Here is a 13,307-nt window from a genome sequence, read left to right as displayed (position 1 = left end):
ACAAGTAAAAAGTTTTCAAAGAATAACAAGTAGCATAAGAGCCATATGCTTCCTTCTTATTTTCTCCTTATTCCTCACATCCTTTCTCTCACTTCCCATCTCTCTCATACACACAATAAATACACCATTGTGATCACTTCTGTCTGCACAGTGTTTCACCTCTTTAGCACACTTGAATATTGGTCTCATTTTTGGCTAACATAATGCTATCTTTAAATTACACATTGAATCAGGGGCGCCTGGGTGGCTCGGTGGTTAAGCAACTGCCTTTGGCTTGGGTAGTGATCCTGGGGTCCTGGATTGAGTCTGCATCTTGCTCCTGGCACGGAGCCTGTTTCTCCCTCTGCCTGTGTCTCTGCCTCTCTCTCTCTCTCTCTCTCTCTCTGTCTCTCATGAATAAATGGGTAAAATCTTTAAAAAAAAAAAAAAAAAGTTACACATTGGATCAGCAGATGTCCATTAGGTAGATTATCAAGAACCACTAGTGAAGTACTGCCACATTTCCACATTTAGATATCTTATGTACAGCTTCAAACTGCAATTTAAGATCAAAAATAATTCTTTTTTTTAAATTTCACTCAGAATCTCACAAAAATGAGTAAAGGACAAAGCGTTGAGACAAGCAATAGTATGTCCATAATTATGATTTCTGAATATGAAGCAGAAATACAGCATCCAGTGGCATATCATCTTATTTCACATTTTAAAACAAAAATGTTTTAGGGCAGCCCGGGTGGCTCAGTGGTTTAGCGCCTGTCTTTGGCCCAGGGCGTGATCCTGGAGTCCCGGTATGGAGTCCCACGTAGGGCTCCCAGCATGGAGGCTGCTTCTTTTTTTTCTTTTTTTTTTTTTTTTAAGATTTTCTTTATTTATTCATGATAGACAGAGAGAGAGAGAGAGAGAGAGAGAGAGAGAGAGAGGCAGAGACACAGGCAGAGGGAGAAGCAGGCTCCATGCAGGGAGCCCGATGCGGGACTCCATCCCGGGTCTCCAGGATCGCGCCCTGGGCCGAAGGCAGGCGCCAAACCGCTGAGCCACCCAGGGATCCCCATGGAGCCTGCTTCTCCCTCTGCCCATGTCTCTGCCTCTCTCTCTCTGTGTGTCTCTCATGAATAAATAAATAAAATCTTTTTTTAAAAAAAATGTTTTAAACCCCCAGGGCACTTTGAAGGAAATCCTTCTCTGTCATTTCTCCTCTCTGGGCACCTACCTGTCATCGTATATTGCTTATATCTGTCTTAAGCTCCAATTCCTTGGGAAAAAGGAAATAAGTTTTATTCTTTTCCCTCGGTGTCTAACACATAACCTCTCCCATAAGCATATTTTGAACAAATTACGACGTAACACATTTATCTTGCACAACCCGTTCACCTACCAAAAGTCTGCGGACGCTTAATACCTTCTATGACAACTGCTGATTTTCAACGCCCACCTGAGGCCGACAACAAATTTTACATTTTGGGAGAATGACGCTTTTTCTTTGCAACCCCCCTCCCTCCCCCGGTTGGTCTAACCTAAGAACCTCGAGCTCCCCAAAGATGCTGAACGATAGGTTCAGATGGCAGGGTCTGTTCCGGCGTGTGAAGGGACCTGCAAAGGAACTTTGTAGAAGGTAAACAAAGCTGGCACTGGCTCGGCACTTGGTGTTTTCACTCGCTTGATGGCCCATCTAATCCTCGAAACAACCTATAGAATACGTATGGGTGCTTGTCCACGTCAACGTTCCAGGAAATACGAGAAGGCTCAACAATTAAAGAGGCTGCCCCAGATAATAATGACTCAGGGTCGGGGCCAACCGTGGAAACTCGGCCTGCCAGCTGTCGGTCCCGGAAGGAAACTGACGCTTCCAGACAGACGCAGGGACCGACTGGACGCCTATCGCAGCCCCTGAGCTTCCCCGGAGCTCCGGCGGGGCTAGGCCTCCCAGCGCGAGGGCCTCCCCACACCGCCCACACCCCCCTCGGGCGCCCCTGACCTCCCGGCCCCGGGAGCACGTACGTGCTTGGAGGTTAGCGCTGTGATGCCGCGGACGAGGCCGCCCAGCCGCGAAGAGAAAGAAGCCTTGACGCCCGCGGGCCCGCCCACCGACTGGTTCTGCAAAAAGAGTCCCGGCAGCGCCGTCAGCGTCTTCTCCACTATGTCGCTCATCGCCGCCGCCGCCGCCGCCGCCGCCGCCACCGCCCGCGATCGGGCCGCCGCCCGCCTGCATGCCCGGCCCCTGCCCAGACGCCGGCCCGGCCTCCGTAGACACTTCCTGTTTGTTTGAAAAAGAAATCTTTATTCGCGTCCAGCGCGGACAAGGACAGTGTCGTTCTCGAGAGAGGCCGCCGGAGGGCGCGAGACTCCGCGTGATGAAACCGCGAGCGGCGCAGACGACCCTGACAGCTCACGCTGGGGCCGCCGGGAGGAAGCCGCTGGGCCGGGTCCCTCTCACGCTGTGACGTCAACTCATGACTACACACCAGGTAAAAATAGAGGGAGTCAGGATGCCTGGGGGCTCGGCGGTGGAGCGTCTGCCCTCCCCGGATCGAGTCCCACGTCGGGCTCCCTGCGTGGAGCCTGCTTCTCCCTCTGCCTGTGTCTCTGCCTCTCTCTCTCTCTCTCTGTGTCTCTCATGAATAAGTAAAATATTTTAATTTTTTTTAATTTTTTTAAATTAAAAAAAAAATAGACGAGTCTGTGTCATTCCCTGGGTTGCTTCTCCATGCCCCACTGCCTTGTAAGTTTGATAGGTGCTGTAATCTGCCAGGGTGGAGCAATTCATGAAAACCTTTAGCTTCATTGCTGGAGGGAACTCAGTTATTTTGGAGACTAGCGTGAAAAGCCCAGTGGTATCTGCTAGCCTGAGGTTGCGGTCCCGATTACGGTGAGCAATGGATCAAGGACGCGGCAGTAGTTGAAAAGAGAGATCAGGGGATCCCTGGGTGGCGCAGCGGTTTAGCCCCTGCCTTTGGCCCAGCGCGCAGTCCTGGAGTCTCAGGATCGAGTCCTGCGTCAGGCTCCTGGCATGGAGCCTGCTTCTCTCTCTCTTTCTATGTCTATCATAAATAAATATTTTAAAAAATAAAAAAATAAAAGAGAGATCAGGAAACAGCCAGGGATAGTAGCTCTCCATCCATCCCTAACTGACCACAGGCTGCATGCACACGCAGGAGACACAAGGCCTGTTGGAAAGTAAAAGGCAGACACGAAAACTGCCTAAAATGTGAAAGTTCTCTCCAAACCACACATATATCTAGTAGCAGAGATTGGAAGTCTTACTGGTTCTGGGCATTTGAGCACAACCTCTGATCAATTCCTGGCTGACTACTAAGCTGTGCGGGTACAGGATGACCCCTAAAAAGAGAGATATCCAAAGGTTTAGTCCAGGCAAGTTACTAAACAAAGAAAAAAAAAACAGCAACAATTATCACTAAGGGTAGAAATCAGAAACTAGATTTGCTACAGAATTTTACCTAAAATGTTCAGCTTTCCTGGAGGGATGACAATTCTGGACTTCAGATTATATTACAAAGCTGTAGTGATCAAACAGTATGGTATTAGCACAAAAAAATAGGCACATAAATCAACGGAACAGAATAGAAAACCCAGAGATGAACCTACAGCTGCATGGTCAATCTTTGACAAAGCAGGAAATAATATCCAATGGGGAAAAAAATCTTTTCAACAAATGGTGTTGGGAAAACTGGACAGCAACAAGCAAAATAATGGAATTGGACCACTTTCTTATACCAAACACAAAAATAAATTAAAAATGGATTAAAGACCTAAATGTGAGACATGAAACCATTAAGATCTAGAGGAGAATACAGGCAGTTAACCTCTTTGATATCAGCTATAGCAACTTCTTACTAGTTGTCTCCTGAGGCAAGGGAAACAAAAGCAAAAATAAACTATTGTGACTTCCTCAAAATAAAAAACTTCTACACAGCAAAGGAAACAATAAAACTAAAAGGCAACCTTCAAAATAGAAGATATTTGCAAATGACATATGTGATAAAGAGTTAATATTTAAAATATATAAGGAACTTATCTAACTCAACACCCAAAAAATGAATAATCCAATTAAAAAATGGACAGAAGACATGAGTCGACATTTTTCCAAAGAAGACATATAGATGATCAACAGACACATGAAAAGATTATCAACATCACTAGTCATCAGGGAAATACAAAGCAAAACTACAATGAGCTATCACCTCACACCTGTCAGAATAGCTAAAATCAACAACACGAGAAGCAACAGGCGTGGGCAAAGGTGTGAACAAAGGGGAACTCTCCTGTGCTGCTGGTGGGAATGCAAACTGGTGTGGTCACTCTGAAAAACAGTATAGAGTGTCCTCAAAAATAGAACTACCCCATGACCCAGCAATTGCACTACTAGGTATTTACCAAAAGAAAACAAAAACACTTATACAAAAGGATATATGCACCCCAGTGTTTATAGCAGCACATCTGCAACAGCCCAAGTAAGGAAACAGCCCGAGTGTCCATCAACTGATGAATGGATAACAAAGATGTGGTATATGTATATAATGAAATATCACTCATCCATTAAAAGAATGAAATCTTGCCATTTGCAATGACATGGATAGAGTTAGAGAATATACTAAGCCAAATAAGTCAGTCAGAGAAAGACAAATACTGTATGATTTCACTCATATGGGAAATTTAAGAAACAAAACAAATGAGGATGGGGGTGGGGAGAGAGAGGCAAACCAAGAAACAGACTCTTAACTATACAGAACAAACTGATGGTTACCAGAAGGGAGTGGGGTGGGGGAATGGGTGACATAGGTTATGGCAACTAAGGTGGGCACTTGTGATGAGCACTGCAAGATGTATGGAAGTGTTGAATCAGTAAATTGTGTCCCTGAAACTAATACTACACTGTATGTCAGCTAACTAGAATTTAAATAAAAACTCTAAAAAATAAAAACATAAAGTGTCCAGCTTTCAACAACAAAATTATGAGAGTTTCAGAAAAACAGGAAAATATGACCTATATGCAGAGGAAAAAGCAATTGATATAAACTGTCTCTGAGTGGGCCTACATGTTGGATTTAGAACAAAGATTTCAAAGCAATTATATAAATATGTTCAAAGAACTCAAAAAAATCATGTTTAAGTAACTAAAAGAATATATGACAACAATGACTTAACAAATAGATAACTCAATAAAGAGATGCAATCTATTTTTAAAAAGAGAACCAAATGTAAATTCTGAAGTTGAAAAGTTATAATAGTTGAAAATTTACTAGAGGAGTTCTACAATAAGTTTGAGATGGCAGAAGAAATAAGCAGTGAGCTTGAAGGAAGATCAAAAAAATTATTCAGTCTTTAAAACTGAGAGAAAAAAGAATGAGGGAAAAGAAACAGCCTTAGAGATTTGTGGGATATCATAAAGTATATTAACGTAAAGGTAATGAGAGTCCCAGAAGAAGCGAAAAAAGAGGGTAGGGGAGTAAGAATACTTAAATAATGGCTGAAATTTTCTCCTATTTGATAAAAAAAATACCAAAAAAAAAATCCAAACAACAAAAGAAAAACAATTTGTCATTTTAATGGGAAAACCAATTCAATTAATAGCTGACTTCTCGGGGATCGCTGGGTGGCACGGCGGTTTAGCGCCTGCCTTTGGCCCAGGGCGCGATCCGAATCCCACGTCGGGCTCCCTGCATGGAGCCTGCTTTTCCCTCTGCCTGTGTCTCTGCCTCTCTCTCTCTCTCTCTCTCTCTCTCTGTGACTATCATAAATAAATAAAAATTAAAAAAAATAAAAAATAGCTGACTTCTCATCAGAAACAATGGTAGCCTGAAGGCATTGATACCATAATTTTAGAACTGAAAAACCAAGAATTACATAGTTAGCAAAATTGGCCTTTTTTTTAAAAAAAAAATATCTTTTATTTACTGATTCATGAGATACACAGAGAGAGAGGCAGAGACACAGGCAGAGGGAGGAGCAGACTCCCGGCAGCGAGCCCCATGTGGGACTCAATCCTGGGACTTCAGGATCATGCCCTGAGCCAAAGGCAGACACTCAACCACTGAGCCACCCAGGCATCCCAAAATCAACCTTTAAAAATCAGAGTGAGGGACTTCATTTCCTTATGAAGTCTCCCGTGTTACATGAAACATACTAACTAGATCTGTATGCTTTTCTCCTGTTTTTTTTTAAAAAAAGAATGTGAAATAAAGACATCTCAAGATAAGCAAAGAATTTGTTATTAGTAGACTTACCTTAGAAGAAATGTTAAAGAAATTTCTTCAGAGGTGTTGGCTGGCTCAGTTGTTACAGCATGTGACTCTTGATCTTGGGGTTGTGAGTTCAAGCCCCACATTGGGTATAAAGTTTATTTTTTTTAAAAAAAAAAAGGGAAATTTCTTCAGGCTAATAGGAAATGACACTAGACATTAATTCAAACTATACAAAGAAATGAAGAACACAGGAAGTGGTAAATATAAAGGACTATAATATTTCTCTTTTTTGTAAGAACTCCTTTAAAGGACAAAAGATTGTATAAAGTGAATCATAACACTGTATTGTTGGATTTAGAACATGTACAGATGTAACATATATGACAATAATCACATGAAGGAGCTATAAATGGAACTGTATTGGAGCAAAATTTCTATATTTTACTGGATTCGTATTTTATTCCAGTTATTATTAACCTGAAGCAAACTGTGATATATTAAGATGCATACTGTAATTCTCAGTGAAGTAACCACTTAGAAAATAACTAAACAAATATAGTAAAATATTAACATAGGAATTAAAATGATATTAAAAGAGGCTATTAAACATAACAAAAGACAATAAAAGAGGAACAGGAGAACCAAAAGTGAAAAAGATGTGATATATAGAGAATAGCAAAATGCCAAGGATGAATCCAAGCATATTCATAATTATATTATAAATCTCAATGAGCTATTTTCTTTATTTTGTTAATGTAATATATTGCATTGATTGGTTTTTGGATATTGAATCATCCTTACATTCCAGAAATAAATCTCACTTGATCATGGTGTAAAGCCCTTTTAATGTGCTATTGTATTCTGTTTGTTAGCATTTTGGTAAACATTTTTGCATCAATGTTCATAAGGGATATTGGTCTGCATTTTCTTGTAGTGTCTGTCTGACTTTAGTATAAGGAAAACGCTAGCTTCATAGAATGAATTTAGATGTGTTTTCTCCTCTTCAATTTTTTGGAAGAGTTTGAAGAGGATTGGTGTTCATTCTTCTTTGAATGTTTGGTAGATTCACCAGTGAGGCCATATGGTCCTCGGCTTTTCTTTGTTAGGAGGTTTTGGATTATGTATTCAGGCTCCCGACTAATTATAGATCTATTCAAATTTTCTATTTCTTATTTCTTCAGTTTTGGTAAGTTGCGTGTTATTAGGAATATATCTATTTCTTCTGGGTTATCCAATTCATTGGCACACAATTGTTCATAGTAATCTATTACACAGTCGTCCCCGCTTTATCTCTAGGGGATACTTTCCAACGCCCCCAGTGGATGCCTCAAACCACAAGTAGTACCAAACTCTACAAATACTGTGTTTTTTCCTATACATACATACCTATGTTAAACTTTTTTTATAAATTAAGCATACCAAGAAATTAATCACAATAACTAATAATAAAATAGGACAATTAAAACAATATACTGTAATAACAATTTTGTGAATGTTATCTCTCTCCCTGTCTCTCAAAAAAGGGTACTGTACTCACCCCTCTTCATCTTGTGAAGATGTGAAATGATAAAATGCCTACATAATGAAATGCAATGAGGTGAATGACGTAGACACTGTGATGTAGTGTTAGGCTACCATTGACCTTCTGATGATATCTGAGAAGAATCATCTGTTTCTGGACAATGGTTGACCACAAGTACCTGAAACTGCAGAAAAGGAAACCACAGATAAGGGGGGACTGCTGTAATCCCTTTTATTTCTGTGGTATCAGTTGTAACGCCCCCTTTTTCATTTCTGATTTTAGTTATTTGAGTCTTCTCTCTTTTTTTCTTAATCTAGCTAAAGATTTGATTTTGTTTGTTAATCTTTTTGAAGAATAAATTTTAGTTTTGTTGATTTCTGTATTGTTTTTCTTTTAAGTAATCCCTACACCCAACATGGGGCTCAAACTCATAATCCTGAGATCAAGAGTTGAATGCTCCACTAACTGAGCCAGCCAGGTCCCCCTTCCTCTACTGTTTTTCTATCTTTGTTGCACTTATCTCTGCTCAAGTGTATATTATTTCTTTTAGCTTTGGGTTTAGTTTTCTTTTCCCAGTCCCTTATGTTTAAATAGGCTTTTGACTTGAAGTCCTTTTTATTCTTTAATGTATGTGGTTACAGTTATAAATTTCCCTCATAGGACTATTTTGCTGCATCTGAGAAGTTTTGGTATGTTGTGCTTTTATTTTTATTTATCTCAAGGTATTTTCTAGTCTCCTTTGTGATTTCTTCTGTGACCTATTGGTTGTTTAGCAATATGTTGTTTAATTTCCTACATATTTCCAGTTTTCCTTCTGTTATTGATTTCTAGTTTCATTCCATTGTGGTCAGAAAAAATACTTTGCATGTATGTGTAACCTTTTTAAATGTATTAAGATTTGTGTTTGGCCTAATATATACTCTGTCCTAGAGACTATTTCATCCGCACTTGAGAAAAATGTGTATTCTGCTGTTGTTGGGTAAAGTGTCCTGTATATGTCTATTAGTTTAACTGGTGTATAATGTTGTTCAAGACCTCTATTTCATTATTAATCTTCTATCGATTTCTATTCATTATGGAAAGTACATATTTAAGTCTCAAACTATTATTGTGGCTCCCTTTAATTATTTCAATTTTTGTTTCTATTGATAGGTAGGTCTAAGTGAATAGATAGATATTCCATCTTTATGGATTAGAAAGAATCAATATTGTTAAGATTGCAATTCTCCCTAAACTAATTTATATATTCTATCCAAAAACTACAGCAGCCTTTTTGGCATAAACAGTAAGCTGATTCTAATTTTTATGTGGAATATTCAAAACAATTTTTTTTAAGATTTTATTTATTTATTCATGAGAGACACAGAAAGAAAGGCAGAGACACAGGCAGAGGGAGAAGCAGGCTCCATGCAGGGAGCTGGACATAGGACTCGTTCCCGGGACCATGGGACCACACCCAGAGTTGAAGGCAGGCGCCCAACCGCTGAGCCACCCAGGCATCCCTATCCAAAACAATTTTTAAAAAAAAGAAGAACAAAGCTGAATGACTTAAAGTAGCCAATTTCAAAACTTACTATAAACTACAATAATCAAGACAGTGTGGTATTGGTGTAAAAACAGGAAATATATATATTAATGGAAGAGAATTGAGAGTCAAAAATAAATTCTTATATATATGGTCAATTGATTTTTTAAATATTTTATTTATTTATTCATGAGACACACACACACACACACACACAGAGGCAGAGACACAGGCAGAGGGAGAAGCAGGCTCCATGTAGGGATCCTGATGTGGAACTCGATCCTGGGACTCCAGGATCATGCCCTGGGCCGAAGGCAGGCGTTAAACTGCCGAGGCACCCAGGGATTCCCTGGTCAATTGATTTTTTTAAAAGACTTAGTTCTTTTAGAGAGAACATGGTGGGGAGAGGTAGAGAGAAAGAGAAACTTAAGCAGACTCTATGCTGAGGTTAGAACCCAACACTGGACTCAATCTCATCACTTTGAGATTATGAAACTAAAAGTCAGATGCTTAACTAACTGCACCACCCAAGCACCCGTATGGCCAATTGTTTTTCAGTGAAGTAGCCAAGACAGTTAGTTGAATGGAAAAAGGACGCTCTTCAAAAAGTGATACTGGAACAATTTGATATCCATATACAAAAAAAGTTAACTTCTAGACCTTTACCTCACACCATACCCAAAAATTACCTCAAAATGGATCTTAGACCTAAGTATAAATGCAAAACTATAAAGGTTCTAGAAGAAAACATTGGCTAAATCCTTCATATGCAGAGTTCTTAAATATGACATCACAAGTGTGATACACACACACAAAACTGATAAATTGGACTTCATCAAAATGACAACTTTTGGGCATTAAATGAAACTCTTAATAAGTTCAAAAGATAAGATGTAGTCATGAGTAAATGTTTACAAATTATGTATCTGGTAAAGGAGTTGTATCCAAAATACACAAAGAACTCATAACTTAGTAATGAGAAGAGTAACAATCCAATTAAAAAATGAAGAAATGCACATTTCACCAAAAAGAATATATGAATGGCACTTGAAAAGATAGTTAACATTCTTAGTCACTAGGGGAATTCAAATTAAAACCACAATAAGATAGCATTACACACCCTCTAGAACTATAATCAAAAGGTCAGACAATACCAAGTGTTAAAGAGGATGTAGGGAAACTTTTATATATTGCTCAAAGGAATGGAAAATGGAAAAGCCACATTGTCAAACAGCTAAGTAGTTTTTTAAAAAGGTAAACAAATTTGCCATACTATCTAGAAATTCTACTACTAGATGTTTACCCAAGAGAAATGAAAATATATGTTCACACAAAGACTTGTACATAAGTGTTCACAGCAGTTTGGTTATTCATAATAACCAAAAGCTGGAATCAACTCAGATGTCCATTTTGATGAGTGGATAAACAAAATCATATGTCCATGTAATGGACTACTTTTCACCTATAGGAATGAAACTAAAGGAATGAAGCACTGATACACGCTAAAACATGGATTAACCTGGAAAACATTATGCCAGGTGAAAGAAGCTAGTTATAAAAATTGACTTATTGTATGATTCCATGTCCATGATATGACCAGAAAAGACAAATCTTCAGAGACAGAAATCAAATCAGTAGTAGCTTGAAATTGGAGTTGAAACTGAGGATGGACTGCAAATACTCATGAAGGAATTTCATGGGGTTTTGGACATGTTTTAAATCTAGATTATAACAGTAGTTGCACAGCACTGTAAATTTACTAAAAACCACTGTCTACATGCTTACGATGGGTGAATTTTATGGTATATAAATTATATTTCAATAAAATTGTTAAATGAATTTCAGAAATGCTTGTCCGTTATTGACAGTTTGCTACTGGATCTTTCTGGAACTAGTGACTAGAGATTCGTGCAGAAATGGAAAGAGAAAGAACGTGTTTAGAAAAATTAATACCTTTTTGACAGTAAATAGGGGGCGACCAGAGAAAAAATTCAAGAGAGAAGGCTTGCAAATAACAGAAATTGAAACTCTCCAGACTGAGAGGCAAGGCCTAGAAAAGGAGACATACCGGATAGAGGTCTAGGGACTGCAATTGTGGGAATTTAGGCTACTTTAAAGAACACAGTTCCACCCTCATACTCAAAGGGGCACCAGAGGAGCAAGCCCCAGTTGGAACTGCAGATATTCCCAACCCCTGAAGAAAGGGCCCTGAGCTCGTTCAAAACCTGACCTAAGTTCTTCAGAGACCAAGACTCTCAATTTCCTTTTATTTTCTTTCTTGAGGGGAAGAGGGAATTTGCCTGAAGGTGGCTTCCTTTTAAGTCTGAAAATGTGGCAGGAAGAGCCAAGAGAAGCCCTGTGACTCTCTCCAGGGGAGAGGCAGTGATTACAGCCAAAAGAAACTGCCCTAAGAAGAGCTTTTTCAGAATGACACATGCTATTTTCTTCCTCTCCCTCCGTGACTCAGATTCATATTTCACACAGACCTTTGCCTATGTTTTCTTTGCTCTGCCTTGACTGCTAGCCAGCAGACTGTGTCCACAGCATTTTCCCACTCCTGCTCCCCAGTCTGGTAAAAACATTAGCTGGAAGAGATCCGGTGTTTACCAGGTAAATTCCTCTACAAGTACCTTTGCAATGAAAACTATTTGAGTCCTCCACAACCCAGCTTATATCTAACCTAATTCAAGTTCTAGTCAATGAAATAAAATTCTAATCCATCCATACCACATATTTGAACAGTTCAGTGGTACTTACTTGTAAAAAGATTTGACCTATAATATTTTCTTTTCCCCAAAGAACTTAAGAAATAAGTAGAGGCAAAAACAGAGCCCCTTCAGTAGTTGGAGAGTATTTTCCCACAGACATGTGTTTTAAAACTCCAGTTCCCAGGAAATCTCTGTAAGGACTTTTCCCAATAGTCTACCCAATCCTGGACAAAAGAGAGAGAGAGGCTTTAGATTTGATAAGCAGGATCTTCTCAGAAGGAAACCATGGGAACGTTATCAGTATTCAAGCAGGCGGTGGTCCAGAGCATTGTAGAAAATGATCAAGGGATCAGAAATGAATTTGGTTAAAGGAAACAAAAGTAGCATACCAAAGAAATGAGAGTATATTGAGGCCTGAGGCCATTCTACTGTAGTAGAATGAGAGTCAAGTCTTTAAAAATACAGTACCAGGGCACCTGGGTGGCTCAGGTCATGATCCCAGGGTCCTGGGATTGAGCCCCATGTTGGTTCTCTCTACTCAGCAGCAGTCTGCTTCTCCCTCTGCCCCTCTATTCACTTGTGCTTCCTCTCTCTTTCTCTCTCATTCTCTGTCTTAAAAAGATAAATAGAATCTTTAAAAATAAATAAATAAGAAATAAAAATGCAGTACCTAGATCATGTGACAGAATTAATTACATCAGTTATTCTTACATAGTGATAAGAGTGAGATGCTTAAAGAGCATCATTCCTGGAGGAAGCCATTTTCTCCCTCTCCCAGCTCTGTAAAACAGAAGCTTCCACCTTTTCAGAATTGTGAAGAGCATTTGCCTTCCTGCTTATCCTCTCCCAATTCTTTCCAAGGAGGGACTGACTTACCTGACTGTGGGGCATTGGGGAAGGAAGTGCGCATGCTCAGCTCCTTCACTACCTTGTCCGGGGAGTAGCCTGCCCACCAGACAAGTGCATCCCTACCCTGAGTCCCAAATATACACATGTACACCCACCCTTGCCTCCCCGGAAGTCTAGGGCAGAGTATTAGGAAGTGTGGTTGTAAGCTCTGACATGTGACTCCTCCACTTTGGCCTCACTCCCACCCAACACTTCTCTCTCAACATGTCTAATTCGTGTGACTGTTTCTCAAAACGTTCTGAACATGGGCTTAGAGCTGTAGTTTATGGTCTTCTTTAAAGCCTCCAAATCAAGGGGCACCTCGGTGGCTCAGTGGTTGAGCTTCTGCCTTCGGCTCAGGGAGTGATCCCAGGGTCCTAGGATCAAGTCCCATGTTGGGCTCCCTGCTCAGAGGGAGGCTGTTTCTCCCTCTTCTCTTCCCCCCAGCTTGTGCTCACTCGCTC

The 13,307-nt window shown here is 40.0% G+C and overlaps 2 protein-coding genes across 3 annotated transcripts in view; one reads left to right on the top strand and one right to left on the bottom strand.

The window, feature by feature from the left end:
* The window catches only part of AP4E1 (adaptor related protein complex 4 subunit epsilon 1), a 55,239-nt gene extending 53,013 nt beyond the window's left edge, over positions 1-2,226 (bottom strand). Inside the window, exon 1 of one of the 2 annotated variants that reach the window (XM_072808484.1) lies at positions 1,999-2,226. In XM_072808484.1, the coding sequence (XP_072664585.1) occupies positions 1,999-2,148 (150 nt within the window). In that variant the 5' untranslated portion in view covers positions 2,149-2,226. Of the gene's footprint in view, positions 1-1,514; positions 1,662-1,998 lie in introns of those variants that run through there. The other variant, XM_072808485.1, reaches the window with a different exon arrangement.
* Positions 2,227-2,435: 209 nt separating this feature from the next.
* SPPL2A (signal peptide peptidase like 2A) overlaps positions 2,436-13,307 on the top strand; it is a 151,868-nt gene continuing 140,996 nt past the window's right edge. Inside the window, exon 1 of the mRNA XM_072808486.1 lies at positions 2,436-2,465. Coding sequence (XP_072664587.1) covers positions 2,451-2,465 — 15 coding nt within the window. The 5' untranslated portion in view covers positions 2,436-2,450. The remainder of the gene's footprint in view (positions 2,466-13,307) is intronic.

This window comes from Canis lupus, chromosome 32 (assembly GCF_048164855.1).
Source record: "Canis lupus baileyi chromosome 32, mCanLup2.hap1, whole genome shotgun sequence".
Taxonomy (NCBI): domain Eukaryota; kingdom Metazoa; phylum Chordata; class Mammalia; order Carnivora; family Canidae; genus Canis; species Canis lupus.
This window is presented reverse-complemented; position numbering and strand designations above follow the sequence as displayed.